This window comes from Artibeus jamaicensis, unplaced genomic scaffold, assembly GCF_021234435.1.
Source record: "Artibeus jamaicensis isolate MK-2021 breed Jamaican fruit bat unplaced genomic scaffold, CSHL_Jam_final contig_1016, whole genome shotgun sequence".
NCBI classification, from domain to species: domain Eukaryota; kingdom Metazoa; phylum Chordata; class Mammalia; order Chiroptera; family Phyllostomidae; genus Artibeus; species Artibeus jamaicensis.
Genome location: NW_026521195.1, coordinates 6838219 through 6857750, shown reverse-complemented (window position 1 = coordinate 6857750; position 19532 = coordinate 6838219). Strand labels below are relative to the sequence as shown.

General features: G+C 44.9%; 1 protein-coding gene across 1 annotated transcript in view; it reads right to left on the bottom strand.

Annotated features, from left to right (window-relative positions):
* Positions 1 to 19532, bottom strand: part of DPY19L1 (dpy-19 like C-mannosyltransferase 1) — a 69075-nt gene that overhangs the window by 8937 nt on the left and 40606 nt on the right. Inside the window, exons 11-19 of the mRNA XM_053661689.1 lie at positions 16049 to 16135; positions 13896 to 13955; positions 13274 to 13354; positions 12129 to 12230; positions 7682 to 7753; positions 5787 to 5836; positions 2995 to 3019; positions 1927 to 2046; positions 433 to 607 (exon numbers count right to left, since the gene is read on the bottom strand). Of these exons, the coding sequence (XP_053517664.1) occupies positions 433 to 607; positions 1927 to 2046; positions 2995 to 3019; positions 5787 to 5836; positions 7682 to 7753; positions 12129 to 12230; positions 13274 to 13354; positions 13896 to 13955; positions 16049 to 16135 (772 nt within the window). The remainder of the gene's footprint in view (positions 1 to 432; positions 608 to 1926; positions 2047 to 2994; positions 3020 to 5786; positions 5837 to 7681; positions 7754 to 12128; positions 12231 to 13273; positions 13355 to 13895; positions 13956 to 16048; positions 16136 to 19532) is intronic.

The window sequence follows — 19532 nt, the reverse complement described above, 5'->3', positions numbered from 1 at the left end:
GTATCAAACTAAGAAATTTTTATGACACTAAAAAATTCTGTAGATGATTTAACATCAGTCATTTGATACTCAAATGACAACATCTCCCTTCTTAAATGTGAATAAAGATTCCATGAGTTTGCTTCAGAAGGCATTTGAAGGGCTAAGACTAAAAATTCATTAGGAAAATAAGCATTAAAATTATTTTAAACTGGCATGTAAAACTTTGAAAAAATTAGAATTTATGGAAAATAGCAAAATTAATTATGAAGAAGCTATGCATAGCATTTCCTTTGCAAACCACTTGAGTAAGACTGACATTTCTCCCTCTTTTTGGTTCTCTAGAAGCAGCATTGATTAGAAAGAGTAAGACTTTGGCAGTTACTCGGGTTTAGGATTTAACAGTGGTATGCAAGACTTGAGAAAAACGCTCCTAAATAACACTGTTTTTACCTGGTTTAGTACTATATTTGATCCACTCTATAAGTTCTTCTTGTGGAAAATTGCTGAATTCCCCTACAATATTCCACTGGGTTTGCAGATTTGCTGAACCTTGTATTGACATCGCTGCTAACAGAGCAAAAACAACAGCACCAGGATGCACTTTGCAAAAGAGCCATCCAAACAGCTGAAACCAAGTCGGAGACACATTGGTGATTGTTAGTGGGAAGCAATATGTATCCAATAAGCAGCAGTTCTTCCCAGAGGACGACGCAGTGTCTGCTAGAGGCCCAGATAAGCCTTCATTACCCTAGGGAAAAGTTCCAGAAGCAATGACCCTACCAACCACAAGATTCCACCACCAGCCTTCCACGAGTGGGCCATGATTTAAATCATGTTTAAGTCGAGTTCTTCTCTCAACTTGCTCTCTCTATTCCCAGAGCCAGGCAAGGCCAGGTTCACTGCAAAATGAAAATGTGGGGCCCCTCGTTCAAAGATTGTTAAAAAGATCAAAACGGCAACAACAGAGCAGGAAGCGAGTGCAGGGTGCTTCTCGGTGTGGGCCCCTGCACCACCAGGCCAGCCCAGGCACCTGTGGTCATCGATCACACTGCTGGTGGGCTTGAAGGGACAAGCTTCCACCCACGCTCCTTTCCTGTCCGGGCCTGGAGGAGCCAGGCACTGCAGCCTCACCCTTCATCAGCCTAACTTGATCACAAGCTGCCTGGGAACCTTCCATATGCAAATAGTCCCCTCTCAATAAAAACACTTTGTCTTACTTCCTGAGGACATACATACAGAAACTTCTGGTTTTGGACTTTTGCACCTACCACTCTATCCCCATCCCCAGAGAGTGGTTTAGATGCTTAGTAACTAATGCTAATTCTGCTACAGCAGAATTAGGCCAGAATTAGGACACCTTGTGTCCTTGACTGATGAAAAGGTGACCATGTGGAAGCCATAAGTCTGTGACTGCAGAGCCAGGAGGCAGGTATCTGGGGAAAGTCAGCAGCGAGTAGCCATGTGGCTTCAGCTCAGTTTCCAAGTAAAGCCTTGAAACAGAGCACACATTTGTATACACACGTATGCTCAATGAAAAAGAATTAAAGCTTAATACTGAAAGACCATATAATTTGAAAGTACTTAGAACTTGAACTCAATTGTTAGAATTCTTTGTAAGATGAATGTCAAAACAAAAAATTATTTCTACAATTAGGCTCAGCTTTCTATCAACATCTGCAGTAATCATTTGCGAATTCACGACACTGATGGTTTGTTGTTTGGCAGGACTATTTTAGAAGTTAGAAGAATAGAAAATGATCAGCTCTCAGGAGTTTTTGTGGGCTTTTTAAAACCATCGCTTAGGAATAATTAGCACAGACCCAGGAAGGACTTCAGTGGCAACCATTTAAAGAACTCTGGGGACTCCAACACGGTTTCTGGGCCCTCAGTAACGAGGCTGCGGCCGCTCACAGTGCCGCAAAGCCCACGTAGCCACCGCCTCACCTGCCTCGAGCAAATCAGAGACGCCATCACACACATGTGCGGCGTCAGAAAGAGCTTCAGCCTCATGATGAGGACGCCCAGCACCGTGTACGCCACCAGCTGCAAGGCATGATAGACCAGCTGAAAGAGAAGGGAGACCGCTCTGACGCCCACTGTCTGTGAAGTTCAAGACTATCATTAAAATGGTGAATATGCAGAGAAGGGCACTTTTTCTTAGTAACAACACTTTAATTTCGGAAATAAACAAGTCTTGAAATCCACTTTCCAGCGTCTCCATTTCAGTAGAGGGCTAAGATTATACAATTGCTAAGGCAAGTGGGTCTGCTGCCCTGCTCAGGACCACGTCTGCAGTTGAAGAGCCCCCATGTCTGCACCCCCTGGGTGCACCCACCCAGCACGGAGGGAACTCGGGAACTGCAAGTGACCTCTCTTCCAGACCCCAGAGTCCCACCGTGAGGCAGCCATCAGAACCCACCTAAAATACATGGCACAGTACTGTCCACTACTGTCACCACGCTTCTGCTGAGAGCGCAGACCTCAGAAGGTCTCATCAGAAGGAAGAACAATAACCTGTGTAACTGAGTATGGTGACAGATGATAACTAGATTAACTGTGCTCATCATTTTGCAGTGCACACGTCTGAATCACTGTGGTATATACATGAAACTACATATAATATAATGTGATATGTCAATCACGCTTCAACTAAAAAAAAAAAGAAAAAAACAAAACAAAACAAAAAACCCCACCAGGCCGAATCCCTAGGAGATGGGAGTAGCTTGTATCTCCGAATCCCCAGGCCGGGGAGCAGGAGGAAAGTATCTCTGGTCACACAAAGGACACCCCCAGGCCTCCCTGGGGGCTCCAGCGATAGCCTGCTGGGCTGCGAGGACGGTCACAGAGGCTGGAGGGCGGATATGTCTGTGACCTCCTACAAGCACACGCTGGCCAATTGGGGAGATGATTAGTGACAGCCACTAACAAACGCAGAGGCCAGAACTAGAAAGAAAAGCCCAAACACACACAAACACTAAAATGAGGTACATGTTAGTTAACACTGAGTCTTACCTCTCCGTGATCAAACTGGTGTTTCCTGAAATGGAAAAAGAAGTACTATTAAATAACTGTGAAGGCACGTAACTTCAACTACTTGCACTTCTATCTTACAAATACAAGGTCTTACAACTTGTGTAGGATTCCCTCAGGGCACATGTATGTAAAGCAAAATAACTATAACAGCTACAAACCAAAACGGCTACAGTTTTTTGAGAGTTTATTGGGGAGAACACAATGATGCTGCATGTCCTGTAGATCTGGCTGCATGCTGTGGCGTGTCAGCCACTTCACTGGTGATCTCCCGGCAGGGCGGGGATGGAAGAGGAACTCCGAGGCCTTCCCAGTACCCCCAGAGGGCCCCCAGCCCCCTCATGAATGGGAAGCCACATCTGGGAAGTTTTTCAGCAGCATCTCTGGAACACACGAACAGCCTCGAAATTCCTTCTTCCGCTCTGCTGGACAGTCTGAATTCCCAAGCGGATGCGTGCTCAGAGGCCCTCCCCTGCACCCCCACTCTCCACCGGGCTCTGCAGATTCACATTACAGCGGGGTGGCCCATGGGAAATGGGAATCCAGGCAGGCACCCCCATACCGAGACCCTCCAGGGGCTCTTCTGGAACTCCCACAGACTCTCCGATTCCCACGCCACTCACGATCTTCCCACGCCAGTCCCCACTTCTCATCCCTGAATCTCCTGTGCGACCTCATTCCTGAGCAGCAAGGCCCCATCACACGAGGCTGATTGATGCCGCTCCTTCCAGCCTCCAAGAGGTGCCCTGACTCCTGGGATTAGCACCCCTCCTCAATCCCTTCTACTTCATCTTTCCGGTTTGCTTCCTCTCAGAGAACAACATTTTCACTGGTTTCCTTCACCATCATCTGACTCTCCCCACTAAGATGCACCCTTCTGGAGCCCAGGGTGCAAACCCACCCCAACTCAGGCCCACAGTGCACCAACGGCACTGGGCACACAGCAGGAATGGAGGGAGGAGCCCTCTGCCCCCACACAGACCTCGACGGGGAGGACAGGCAAACAAAGAGGGTCCTGGACCCCATATCAGGTCATGAAACTGTCTTTCCCACGGTACCCTTTCCTTTTTATATGGTGCATGACTCTGGCACGCAGGCAAAAGGAAATGTCAGAGTGCCAGTCTCCAGTCGAGAAAGCTCTGGCCCTCCCTGCGGTGAAGCCCCATTCAGCTCCGTGGTGGTTTCCAGTTGCTTCCACAGCTGAGTCATGGACTGCTGAAGGGAGCTCTGTTCCTGCGAACAGTTCCTCCTTCCTCCCCGAGCTGCACATCACGGCTGTAACTCGGAATAACACCACAGTCTGTGCACGCCTGCCCGGCTCTTCAAGAACAGCTTCAGCCCCAGTGCAGGGGCAGTCCGGCACTACGTCCAGAGTCAGGTCCTCTTCCTCGGCCCCCAGAGGCCCCACATGTAAACAAGGGCACGGCTGCAGCACACTGCCTCTAAATGACACCGAGGACAGTTTCTGTGCCACGTGCAACAATTTACTCTGCTCACTGGAAGAAGTTTGTAGGTGAGCGAACAATAAATAAGGCTGTGTGTATTCAAGTTATAAAAGAAGACACGGACACATATACTGAACATTCCCTAGACCCTGTGAAGTCTGGCAAAAGCCTGGAAGCAGAACTGAAACTTCCTTTCCCCCACCCTCCAATCCCACACTCTTCCTTGTTACAGGTTTCATCCTTCCAGTGCCTTCCTGTGCACAAGGGAACACACCGACCTCCCTACTTTAACGGAAGTGCACTCCAGGTAACACGAGGACTCCGTGGTGCCCAATGGAAACGCTCCCATGCAGAAGGCCCACACCCCCAAGAGGCAGGGATCTACTCAGAGATGATGGTCGGGGGAGGCTTCCTGAAGGAGGGGACATTCAGGCAAGGACTGGAGGAGTTGGCCGTGCAAACAGCCAGGCTGTGGGGCAAGGGGCGCGGCCCTGGGCTGGGGCACGACCCCGGCGGAACCACGGAGGCAGGAAACTCCGGGCTGTGTTTGGGCCAGGAGCACAGAGGTGGCTGGCGGGGCAGCAGTGCAGTGGGAAAAGGAGAGGAGAATTCAGTTCACACTCAGCTGCTGTTTATGTCCTTCACTCATTTTCCTAACAGGTTTTCAGTATTTTTCTTATTAATAGAAACTCTATGTGATGGTCATTAGCCTGCTGTCATAGAATACAAATATTTCCCCCAATTTGTATTTTTCTTTGACCAATACTTAGTGTCTTACCAAACCAAACTATGCATCTGGTCAACCTTGTCATCTTTTCTTCTAGCTAACAGGTTTTTCTGTTATACTTAACAAGGCCTCTCTAACCCTAAGATTATAAAAATAATCTCGGTGAATTTTGAGGTTTCCTTTTTTCCTGTATTTAAATCTGTGCTCCATCTGGAATTTACTTTGCACGAAAAGCAAGGCGTGGGTCCGGTTTTGCAGGCCCTGCACGTCCCCTAGCAGGCAGTCTGTGAGTCCTGAATCCGCCACTAGAGCCCTTCACTCTCCCTGCGGGGCAGAGGCCCAGCACCGCGTCCTTCAGGGGCAGGTGGGGTGTGCGCGGGGCTGCAGTGGACGCGGCTGCCTGGGGCCTGTGGCGTGAGTAGGGGATGTGCCGAGCTCGGCGCAGGGAGGAAATGAGAGCAACACACACAGGGATGACGACAGTGGAAAACACTGATCAGCAAAGGCTGAGTGGACAGCGAGTCACTGTGCACTGAACACACTCTGAACGTCTACTTCATCACAGATGGAGGGGGTAACAAAACAACGTGTTGCACACTTACCTTATATGTGTCTGCTGTTTAGTTAAGACACCCCACATGTCACTAATAATCTGCAAACAGATTTTAAAAAACACTTTAGAAAGCTGTTTTGGGAAAAGCAAAATTTCAATTAAAGTGTCTTCTAAACTTCCAAACTTTTACTTAAATATAAGTATGGAGACAAGAGACAGCTCAGGCAGCAGTAATTACAACAACATAATCTTACACATGAACAGAACTCGAGCAAACCTAACACCCAACAACCCTGTTCAGGTGCATTTACTGTCCTGACTTTGTAAGTGACAGGCTCAGATGGAATAAATGACCATCAGGAAGGTGGTGATGCACCGCTGGGTCTCCGAACCTGACCTTTGCTCCCAATTCACACTTGGTGATTCCCACCACCCAGGGCGCTACTGAGTTCTCCTGGTTAGCAGTGCCCGGGAAGCCATCTGATCCAAAAACTCCCCCCATCCCCACCCCCCCAGTAAGATGTCCTCCACCTGCTGACAGGTGTGAGTCCAGCTGTTGAAAGAAGTCCCCAGCCACTGCCTGAACCTGTGACACCTTCCAGGTCAGGCCAGATCGACTTTGGTCAAAGGCCCTACTGCCAGCAACTGGCCCTAGTTCTTAGGAGCCAAAATGAAAATAACCTCATTCCTAAGTGGCAAGCTTTTAACTGTGTGGAAACAATGATCCTCTTTCCATTCGAATCTTTCTTCTTCAGTCAGACATCCTACCTCTTTAATTCCATCTAAATGTTTTCGTCACTTAGCCACCCAGACGGCTGTCTTTTAATGCACCTGGATCACCAGCATGCAGTATTTTTTTATTTCTTTCTGGGTGCAGACCCACATGAAGCATGCCATAGTGCAAAGGAAGCAGAGCGCCGGGCACGCTGCAGAAACTGGTGAACCCTAACCCAGGTGGATGAGGGGCTGTGAGACCCCACAGCTGGAGGCTGCACGCCGTCTGTGAGGGAGGAGAGTGTGCAGCCCGACTCTTGCTCTCCCCCTGCTTGTCAGTGGCCGCGCTGTGCAGCCGCCAACCACTCCCGATCTTCCCATTCTGCATCTCAGCACAGGGATAATAGTGTCTGTGCCCCTCACAGGGCTGTCGCGTAACCGACTAAAGCAGCCCGTGTGGAATGCTTTGGGGAAGCACAGATATGTGATGTGAACAACATTTACAGCAGCGAACATTCTCCAAGTGTACAGCACTGTGTGGAAACAGAAATCCCGAGCTGCAAGTCGGAAAACTTTCAGGGTCTATTATCTATGTTTCTATTACAGATTAATCTCAATTCACTCTGTTAAACCACCTACAGTTAAGTTCACCAGTTCTTCAAAGGAAAAAGAGACCATCACAACTGCTCTTCAGGAAAGACGGCAACTTCCCCGCCCGGGTTCCCATCTGGGCTTTGGGTTTTGTGATCAAAGCCAGGCGGGCAGTCTAAGCGTTTTAGTGAGTTCACAATACACGTTAACATCCTACTTGTCCGTTTTGATTGGTAACTAATTGGACCCAGGCGTTAGTGAACGCCACACACAGGACTCAGAAAGGCCCACATTAAAGAGTTCAGAGGCACAGTACCAGAAAGTTAAAAGCAAACTGGTGATAACTTGCAGAGGCATCTGGGCCCACAGGTCCTCTCTGACCCTGTCTCTCAAACGCAGGACTGTCACATCGGCACACGAGCCACCTCCCTCCCCACGGCTGTGTCACGCTGGCAGACAGCAGAGCATTTGTAAGGCTCGTACATGTTCGCCAAAGGCTCTCGGGAGGAAAATACAGACCAGGTTTCCGTGCATCCATACAGAGTGTTGTCGGGTATACCCGGAGCCCAGCGCTCTGACCCCCTCAAACACAGAGAAAACGTTTTGTCACAGGGAAAAGCTGTCACGTGAGACGCATACCTTTCTGAAGATCGAGATGAACACGACGAGAACCACTGGAAGCAGCAAAGTCTTCGTGTACCTCAGGGGAGTCTGAAACGCAGACCTTTATTAGAGGAGTGTCACTCTGAACAGGCAGAACTTCTCCCTAGGCAATAAACCAAGAGAATCGCAACACGAGGGTTCCCCCAGTGAGGGTCCAACCTGACCACAGGCTCCCATCAGAAAAACGGAAGTGCACGCCCATAGAAACAAATGTCCCCAGAATGTCGAGCTGCAAACACTAACAGATACAGTCCCCGAACACACGTCAGTGTGAAACTCGACTAGAGATTACTGTTTGCCTTCTGGCAACCACTTTCCTACCTCAACTCACTACTCGCTCTGGGCAGCAGGCTCCCTCCTGACCCCCGAACAGCCTGAGCTTTCCCTGCAGAGCCTGTGGGGGCCAAATGTCTCAGCCACAACCCCTCAACACACACACAGTGACCGGTGTTTGCAGGAAGAAGGACACTTTGGCGATCTCTTTAGGAAGAGATCAAAACAAAACCCCACTGCACCCAAACCGTATGCAGCAAAGCCCTGCACGCTGCGATCCTGCCCCTCGAAGTGATCGGAGGTCGGGCCTTCAACCATCGGAACCGCAAGTTCTCAACTGCTGTCGATTTGCTTACCACCGCTTTCCCTCACAACACAATTCTATATTATTGAGTCAAATAGTACACACTTTCCCCAATGTGTTTATAAAGAGAAATCTAGTTTCGACTGTATTAAAATACTGGTACATTTTAATTCTACAAAATATTGAGCATTTTATGATTTTCCCTCTTAGTAGTCCAATTTCTCTCATTTATTTTTCTGTATTAGATGAGTAATTTTGGTAATTTATTACACAAAAATGCATACTTCATGAGTTAGAAGTACTATTAAGAGAATTTAAATGTTCTTACTACTTACCTTTATAAACATTTGCATAGTACTTACTATTTTAAAATATATTTATTTTGTAAATTTTAAATTATGTCTCAATCTAAGCAAAAATCATAACTGAAACTATCTTAATATTTTAAAAAATAAGGTATTTTCTAATAACTAGCAAATGTAACAAAAGTTGTAAAATACAGGTGTGTTGATCTTAAAAAGGTCACGCATCATAATTGTGTTAGAAACATTTAACAAACTTTAACAAAATGTTCAAAAAATTTTAATGTTATAACCCAAAAGCTTAAAAGGTATTTTAAAATATTTCTTTCTCAAGGAAAATCAGAAGGGCATGTCAATCTGGTTAACACCAGACTTTGACAGAAATACTTCTGACCCAGAGACAGTGGAGTCACTTATTCAAGAAACTCAAGACAAGATACTGATCGAAGACGTGTATCTAGCCAACCAGCCATCACGTAGAAAATACTGATAAAATACTTTGAACATGTAAACACTCAGGATTTTTGCTCCCAGAAGCCCTTCCCGGGGAATCCAGGATAAGGCAGGAGGGGCTTTGTGGAAAGAGAGGTGACAGAACAGTGCGCACAGCGACACGTCCTCATGATGAAGACACAGCAGGACTCAGCAGTGGGGTAAGGGGGGGAGAATATACAGGAAGTAATCTCACCAAGCACAGCATTACAGCAAATGAGAAAAGGCTGAGAAGCAGGGGAGAGGCAGGAAACGACCAAGCTCAGTGCAACCCTCAGAAGGAAACCATCAGAAAGGACTAAAGTTAATATACAAAGGTATTCACATAAAACAGAATTACAGAACTTGCTGAATATGCAAAGGTACACCAGAGAGAGTGCACGCACAGAACAAACGCAAAGGAGGCCCGGCTCACAGGGGGCTGCGTGTGTGCTGTTGTGCTCTGCTGCGGTCACCGGGTCTTTTGTTTCAATATTCCTCTGCTGCTCTTGACTTTGTCCTAAGCATACTCAATGGGTTAGATACACTCAATGTAAAAACTGGAAGATGCAGAAAAAACAAAGACAACTTCACACTTTAATCAGCTGCCAGCATCTCCTCCCCACTGGGCAGTCTATCTGTGTCCTTCTGCTAGTCCTGCGTACGTGTGAGGGTGTGGGGACATGTCTTTGGTGGGTGGAAGAGGGGGGTGAGAGTGGTGGGTACTTTTTAATTGATTTAAACAAACTCCTACACAAATTACAATCATCTCTAGCTTCATTTGTTATACTTATGGCAAGAATCATCCCAGTCAGTCAACTGCTTTTTGACTTTTGCAGTATTTAATGTACAGGCGTTTTAAGTTACATGCACACAAACCTATGAACCATTCTCACATGTGGTCTGAACTGGTTATTGTGCTTATTAAGAAATGCCCTGACTGGTGTAGCTCAGTGGATTGAGCGCGGGCCTGCAAACCACATGATCGTGGTTCAATTCCCAGTCAGGGCACATGCCTGGGTTGCAGGCCAGTTCCCAGCAGGGGACTCATGAGAGGCAACCATACACTGATATTTCTCTCCCTCTCTCCTTCCCTTCTCCTCTAAAGATAAATAAATAAAATCTTAAAAAAAAAAAAAAGAAATGAAGTTAACGCTCACTGAAATGTCTCTCAAATTTCCTTTTCAGGCTCTATTATTTTTAACACATAAGTGAACTGAAGTGAAATTTGGTGTATAATGTGATGCAAAGCTTCAAACCGACTCCCCACCCCCAATACAACACTCATGACGTACGATGCCCTTGACCCACTGCTCGTGTGCGCTCTTCCTCTCAAGTACAAACTCACGAACGCAGTTAAGTGTGTCCTCACAGGCCTGTCCAGCACTGTCAGTTTTTAACCATAAAAATGGCCCTCTCTTGGTTCCCTGTACTTTCAATATTGTTGCTGCCCATTCTCTTATCTAAAAGGGAAAGATTCCCTTACTGAGTTTCCTTTCTTTTCACAGCATATGACAATTAATGTACGTTATTGTAGAAAAGTTAGGAGATGCAAATGACAAAAAACGTGAATGCATATCTCCCCAACCAGAAACCGTCGTGAACATTGTGCTCTCACACTCTAGTGTGAGTAACGAAGACCGTACCGTTCTGTACGGTACCATCTCGCTCTATGTACATCTTCAGTGTCCTTCCGATCAGAACGCGGTCATGTAAACCGTTCCTGCCCCACCGCGTGGGCGGGCGCAGCACTCTGGACGCACTGTGACCGGTTGTCCCTGGGAAGGGCCCCATGGACAGGCGAATGGCAGGCTGGGAAGAGCACTGCCATTTTCTTCCCAGTGACCAAAGTCATGCTATGACCCAGTGACAGTTTCTTCTCTCTTGCAGCTGCGGGCTCACACTCCCAGGCTGCAGTGCAGGTATGTCTTCATTAAAGTTAAAGGACTTCTGGGTCCTAATTCTCTGCCAGTGTTTACCCTCTACTTCCTCTACCACTTTCTTGAAGGCGTCCTGACCGCCTATTAATGTGCACTTTGATGTCTTGCAAGATCCTCTTCCTTCCTGTCTTCCAGCAGATCCACACCACCATCTGTACCCTTCATCGGCCAGTGTGGGGCGAACCCACATACCAGAACGCAGGGGATGAAGGCCGAGGGGCCAAGCACAACTGCGGGGCGTGCCCAGCTCAGACGTCTGGCCAAGGCAGGGTTGGCAGTGTGGCGCACTACTGTCCACTGCTCTGGGACCTGGGACTCAGCCTGACCCAGCAGGGGTCGGGGGAGAAAATGGACTGGCAACAGAGGACTGCTGGCCAGTTTAACACATAGCACAGGAACAGTGTCTCACAGATAATAAAATATCATAGTGCACGAGGCCACAGAGGTGGGGTAAAAAGACCCATACATCCTGTTGTTGAACCAAAGCAACACACAGAGAACTGTGACATCGCATTTTCTATAAAACATTAAAACAGCCAAGTACCTTCCCTTGTATCTCGATCCGCGCTCACCCCGCCTGCCGGCAGCAATGCCGCTAGAAACCCGGAGCTAAGGCACAAAGAACGGGGGTCCCAGCTGGAGAACACTAGGTGGAACCGCAGGCTTGTCTCCCAACCCACTGACCTACTCTGAACACGGCTTCCTTCTAAACATCTGAATGTGGTGTTAGAAGGAAAATGCTGCTGGAATGAGAAACTTGGACTCAACCTTATTTCAAAGCAACGAGACCATTCAGACAGAGCCCTGTACACTGAGCGGGGATGTAAGAGCCTACACTTCACTGAATTAACGCTGCGCCTACAGAGAGGCAACTAGAAATGCCTCTGTGTTTACTCGTCTAAAAACCCGGGGGTCTGAATGCATGCCTCTAAATTACTCAAGTGAGGAAGGACCATACAGATCAGGGAGCAGCACTAACGGAAACAGGAAGAGCTTCCTCTAAGCCGCCAGATTCGTCTCCTCCTTCAAATTTAGGTGACAGCACGGAGGACAGAGTCTGAAACAACGGAACACCCTTGCTGAAGAGTGAATGAACCAAAACCTAAGGGAAAAAACCGGAAATCATATCTTACCTCCTTTTCCATGAAGTCGAACTCTGCTGCACAAGTATACAATAAAGTATCAAAATCCTTGTAACTGAAGAATTTTGATGTTAATAAGTTGCCAATATGAGCCTAGTAAGGAATAAAATGAGGTACCATTAGATTATGCCCTAAATTATAGTAATGCATTTTGATCTTAACAGTACCCCAAAATAGTTCTCACTACATTAGAGAGCTCGCTGTCCCCCCACAGTGAGCTTCTGTAAGCAAGAGGGCGCTGCACCCTCTGGCTGCACAGTTCCCTCTTCTTCTGCTAACAGACAAAAGCACCAGCACCACCCTGCTTCCAAGGTGAATCACCAACAAGCCAAAGTCTCTTGTCCTCATCTTGTCCCTGCTTGGCGTGCTCACCCTGGTGCCTCCTCTGCTGGAGCCTACCGGGATGGGTGGGCCTGGTGGCAAAGGCCCCTCTGTCCCTCATAAAAGGACCAAGTGCGACCAAGTGAAGAAAAGGATTCATTCAGATTTCTGGAAAGGGGACTGAAGACTCTTTGCAAGAGGCAGCAACTGCGCAGGCCTGGGGAAAGCATGCACTGCACCGCCGGCCGAGTCCTGCGGCACCAGGTGCTCTCGCTCACATCGGTCATCTGCTCCCCACAGAAAGCCACGTGAGGAATGCAGATTATTTTCACTGAACAAATGAGACATTTGCCAAACTTTTCATTCATTGTTGTCTAAAAAAGCAAGAACCAGAGACAGGCCAGGGGTGGGGCAGAATTACATCTAAAACAAACCATAACTGGAATCTCAGATGGCATCAGGATGATGGGGTGGGGTGGGGGGACCGAGGACCAGGGGGACCTGGGTGAGGGCGGGGACTGAGGGGTGGTAGGGACATGCTGAAGAATTTCAACACTCCTGCTGGAGAAAAAAATGTGTGCCAGTAAGTTTAAGGAATCAACAGGGAGGACAAATAGCACCTAAAACAGTGTAAGAAAACTATCTGTCCAATGAAAGGGAGAAAAAAGTCTAAAAGCAGGTAAAATGGAAACATAGATAAAAAAAAAAAACAGATAGACTTCATCTTGGAATTTGGCTTAAATAGTGGTATTTTAATATCGCAAGTAATTTGTAGCTTGTTTGATTCTTTCAAGTCTAAGCAAAAATGCACTCACATCATCTGCAATGCCAAAGAGTTTAGATGTCAAATACTTGAGAATGACAGTTCCAAATAACCAACAACATCCTTGGATAACCTGCAAAAGAAAATTATAACAACACAAAATAAACAGGTGCTTCCTGCAGCCACGTCACAGACACAGTCTGGGAAGGAAACAAATGCTTCAGTCCCATGTCAAATAACTATCTCCACGTGCAAGAGAAAATGCTTTAAAAAAGGAAAAAAAAACCACTGCACCTTTAATTAAAATAATGTTACTCCAATATCAAGGAGCTACCACTAAAACAAAACTATCTTATTGTAAAAGTTCACACACTGCACAGAAGACTTGCCCAGCAGCTGCGGTTCGAGTCCCGTCTACCACACCTTCTCACACACGGGCAACTCCTGAGCAACAACATGGACAATAAATAAAACTGAAATTTTTTACCTGTCAAATATTCATCTTAACTTGCCTCGTGAAAAGGACGATTTGCTACATTAAAATTGAGCTCTAATATGTCATAAAACTATTAGATCCCCTGCATGGCCTAGCCTGTTCCTTAAAAGTGAAACATAAAACCAATGCCACATTTTACAGAACAAAATCGTAGGCATTCAAATAAATTGATTCTTACCCATAAACTAAGTTCAGATACATTTATTTTCAGGAAATGTGGTTTCATTGCCAGTACACCCTGCACGGAGAACATAACAGAGCACACAGTTAATACTCACAATTTAGGTGCCGTAAAGTACCTCTAAACAGTAAGACTCACAAGAACCTAAAATTCAGCGCACTGTCGACATTCCACACGGAGTCGCCACCAGCTCACTAACTTCGAGAATAAGCCCTATTTTAACCAAAGTGGACTAGGTGAGTTAGTGACTTCGTTTAGCTGAAAACGGCATCACATATTAATTTTTATGAGTGACTCTTGTGTCCCTGATTTATCTAAAAATTAAGAAGTATAAAATAAATTCAGAGTTTTAGACAGAGATCTTATGGTAACAAGATTTTTTTTAAGTTAAATATGATTAACTCTTAGGATAAAGTACAAATAAGTTTTTAATGGATCAACTAAATACTTCATTATCAAATCTCATGTCTTTCCAAGTACCTAATAGATTCTGAAATATAATACGTACTGGTATCTAAGTCTACTTCAAACTTGGCAAAACACAGTCAGAGATCAAAATGTAAATACATGAACCCAAATGAAATCTTTTCAGAAGCTTCTGAATATGTGCAAACACAGACGTGTTAAAATTAATGTCTCAAAGTGATAACTCTCAACAAAAATAGGCCAATATTTGTTGATGGTTATGTATGCAAAAACACGCTATCTTCTGTAACTGTTGGCACTGTTTACATTTATATAACAAACTATGTGAAACATACATAAATATGCATACCTCATCCCTGTGACACACCTCAGTGTGAAGCACTTAGTAGGAAACCTGACACACTGTAGGTGCTCAACTCAACCAAGACAAACTTCCTGCAAAATGTACTTAGATTAGCTTTTACTGATGTGCCATCTTCCACAGTCAATGGCTTCCCTGGATTACACAAGTCCCAAGGGTTGGGCACTTGAACCTGAGTAACAGCAGACCTCACCCGTGTACACATGTAAAATAGAGAACTGAATTTCCACATTTCCTAATTACAAACATAATCCACCAACTATAAAAACTATCATTCTTCTCAAAACCCAGCAACTCAGTTCGTGAGTTCTTTTGTCACTGCTGAAAACACAGCATTGCCACGTGCTAATCGCCTTCTGTGACGAAATACACTCGTGTGGCACAACCTGAAAAGGGTGGTGCTGCAGACTGAAAAGAGGCCTATCTCTGAGAAATAAGGTCTAAGACAAATGCTACTTGTAAAATGAGACAAGGAAATAGGAGGTTCCAAACTCACTAATGGGCTTTAGAAATCCAGAAAGCCAAAGTGACTGGTGTAGCTTAAATGACTAGTCAGGTAACAGAATGCATTTCCATTAGGACAGTACAACGGGCTTTTGTCTTCCAGAAACCAGCTTCTAGTAAGTATAGGAATAATTTCTTTCTTCTCAGGATTACAAAATACTGTAATGGTGAAGCCCACTGATTTAAAAAAAAAGGCATAGCTCCTTCGGGAAGTCCTAAAATTCAGGAAAATGTGCGGTTTAGAAAGTTACCCCAGCGAAGTAGCAAAGGAGTTAGGTGGCCTTTCCTGGTTTGCTCTAATTCGTGCCACGGGTTCCTAATCACCTCAGCCAGCAGTGACTTAGCAAACTGCAGCGGAATCACCACGTGATTTAAACTATCTGAATATCTCACACAAGTAAACACGAGGGAACACCCCCAAAACCAAGGCCTCAGGCCTCCAGTCCAGGGGCATGAGGAGGAGAGACTGCTGGGAGATGCCTCCAGGGAGGAAAGGGGATCAGAGAAGGAGCATGAATAGGACAAAAACTGAAAAGAGGAGAGGACGAAAGGAAAAAGAAGCAAGCATAGAAACTTCTCTAAAATTAACCCTGGGACCTAAATCAGGTGGCAGAAATGATGAGGAAGGAGACAGGACAACGTAGACAGTGCGGCAAGGAGCTATGCTTTCTGACGTGAGCCTCTGGTGCTTCCTCGCTGTTCTGGAAGTGAGTACTCGAATGCTGGGTCTCGGGTAGATGCACACAGTAAAACCCTGAGACGCCCCTCACAGAAAACCCCTCACGAATCCCAAGCCAGTGATAACGAAACTGATAAACCATTAATTTCAAAAACAGCCATGTACTTAAAAAACACTTACCCAAATAATCACCAAAGAGGAAGCATAATAAGAAGTTAATAACATTGAGTTTCCAAACATCAAAACAAAACAAAGTGCAAGAGAAATCTGGAAAAATCCAAGAAAAATATAATTAATGCACATAAAACAAAAAAAGTTGCACATGCCCATGATAAACCAAATTCAAACTGTTCAAAGGGGAACATATAAAAAAATTAGCCCAAACCCTTCCCCACACTTCAACACCCGAGAGATCACCAATACCAACACTTTTCTATATCCTTCCAAACCTTTACATGTGCAAATTTGAGTTTATATTAAAAAAAAACACATGGAAACTTAACCCATAAGCTATGCTATTTCTTGCTTTGCTCTAAATTTCTTTCGGAGAGCTCCCCTAGCAATTCACACCCATCTCATTCGTTCTGTTGAATAAACGTAACCAGTCCTCCGACTACTGCTGCACACTCTCTGCTTTCTGGTGTTGCTCTGTTGTTATTTTGTATTTTTCTATACAAGCCTTGTTATGATATACATTCCTTCTTACACAGTTTACATACATGTCAATATAGTGAGGAATAAATCACTAGCAGTGAAATTGATGGATTAAAGGCACGCATTTTAAAATCTGAAAAAACAAATGGCCATGCAAAATACCGTATCAATTTACTCTCCCACCAACAGGGCACAAAGTTCCTGTGAATGCATGTTCCTGCATAATTATTATCCTTTTAAATATCTGCTGATATCATATAAGAAAAATGTTGCCTCGTTGTTTTAGTTTTCTTTTAATAATGAGACATGGCATCTTTTCTTCTATTTGCTGTTCCTGTTCTTACTGTGTTGTGAATGTGTGTGTGTGTGAACTGACTCATCCTACTGCCCATTTTTTTTATTGGGTTTTGGTTATTTCCTTTAAAAGCTCTCTTTACAGAACACTAAGTCATTATCAAGAAAACATAAATATTTTTATACACATGGATATTGAAAATGTGGTATATATGTGCACACATATAGGAATATATAGGGGTAGGCAAAAGTAGGTGTTGAGTACATGAAACAGTTTATTCTTACATTATTATATATTGCATTATTTATTTGTATTACAGTTGTAAACCTACTTTTGCCCACTCCTGTATACATGAGCATATACTGATATATGAATACATATGTGAATATGTGTGATACTATTCAGCCATAAAAAGGAAGGAAATCCTGCCATTTGCATCAACATGAACGGACCCGAGAACATTAGGCTGAGTGGAAAAAACCACTTAGGAGAAGACAGATGCTGCATGATCTCACTTACAGGAAGTACCTAGAGCAGTCAGGATCACAGACATAGAAAGCAGAACGCGGGGGGTGGTTTCTAGGTGCTGGGGGAAGTGAGACAGGGAATTGTTGTTCAGTGGCTACAGAGTTTCAGAAGAGTTCTGGAGTCTGGGTGCACTTAGTATCATGGATATGTATACCTAAAAGGATTAAGATGGTAAATTTTACGTTGTTTTTACCACAATAAAGAAATGGGGAAAATCCTATTTGGAGATAATTTATTTTTCCCCTTTATGTAAAACAGGAGTTTGTGAAGGGATGACGGAAGAAGATGCTCCCTATTTGGTAAGTCACACCATCAACCCAAGAGAGGCTGCACTGCGAGGGGAACCTGTGTAACTCGAGTGCTTCTGTAACTCTGGTCCGAGTCCTCATCCCCAGCTGCCCGGGTGGTTGTGTGACAGAATCTAAACACACTGAGGTTTTACTGCAATGTTAAAAAACTGTATTAAACAGTCTGGGGGAAAATAAGCCAAGTGTCAAAAAGAACGTACAGTCCAATCCCATTTAGGAACAGGTATTTAAAAATCCTGACAAAGTAACAGCAAGGTGAATCCAGAGCTGTATGAAAGTTGTGTTTAGGAGAAAAGTGAGGATTCTTAATGTAGAAAGTCTATCAATACAATCTATCACTGTGATAACATATGAGATCACCTAGAAAGATGCAGGAAAGCACCTGGTGAACTTTAGCCTCTATATACTTTTTAAAAGTGCTCAGAGTGTGACAAAATTGGGTTAAAAGGACAACGAAGACAGCCTGGAGTCGGCCCAGTAGGGAACAACTCAAGCACCTATACAAGGAATGAAAACAGCGGATCACCCTGCAGTGAGTAAAACAGATGCCCTCTCTCTCAGACACAAGAGAACAACTGGTAAAAGGTATGAACGGTAATGTCACAAAAAGGGAAACACAAAGGACCCACAAACACACCAAAAGATGGTCAGCTTTATTGTGAGTGACAGAAAACACGAATTAAAGCCATTAGCACACCATTTTATACTCATCAGATTGACAAAACAGAAAAGGATATAAAGACATGACTGTTCTACATTATGTCTCAAGTAGTCTAATCACTTTTGAAAAACACTACAGTATTAAGTTATGAAGTTGAGCAGGTATATAATTTACCACCCAGAAGTTCTACTGCCATGTAAATGCCCTACAGAAACTCAACACACACACCCCAGGGCAGCACACGTAACAATGCGCAGGACTACTCATAAACGAAGAAACAGAGGGAAATACCTAAGTGTCTTTCAGTAAGAAAATGGATAAACAGTGTTTTATTTACACAATGAAAAATATAAAGCAAAGACAATCTCTAAACTCCATTAACACAGAAATCTCAGAAACCTGAGTAAAAATGTAAGTCTCTTAAAACTATACCATTTTTACAAATCTTAAAAAAATATTAATATTTAGCAATAAAAATACAGGGTGGGACAAAAGTAGGTTTACAGTTGTGAGTACCAGAAAGAGAGTCTGTTCTGGTGTTACCCTTTATTATTGTACTGGCTTCCACAGGAACAACTGCACACCCACTTCGGCCCCGCCCGGTGGAGCGCTGAGGAGCGCACGCCTGGCTAAGTCCTGGGGAAAGGCAGGTGGGGCGTGATTTAACAGGTCAGGACACAAGCTGTCCCTGGGGGTGTCACGAGTTCTCGTTCTCAACTGGAGGGCAGGCTCGTGGCGGTTCATGTCATAACTTTGTTCATAACTTCCCCAGATAGTATAAATGTCCTTTTATGTGACTCAATTATTAGAGAATAAAAAATAATAATGGTATATTGTAGTAACTAAAACTATAGGAAAAAATCCATCAAAATTATAAAGAAAGAGTGAAAAAAAAAGAAATGTTTTTAAAGAATAAATACTCGTCAAAACTACCCACCCAGGCTTGGGATATTCGCTCTAGCGGTCTCGCTGACCTAGAACATCCCTCTCCGTGTAATCTACTTAGCAAACCCCAGGTCCTCTCCCTTCCAACCTTAGCTCCATGACTTGTCTCAGCAAGAACGGCCCTGCCCACCCATCTGCCACCTCGGCCTCCCAGCCCTGACACTGGCACCCCAATCTCCCCAGGGGACCAGGACTCGTTCTCTCTCTCTCCTTTTGTCTAGTCCTATACAATCTACGCTGTCGCTGTGTTTATTACCTATCCCGTCTCCTCTC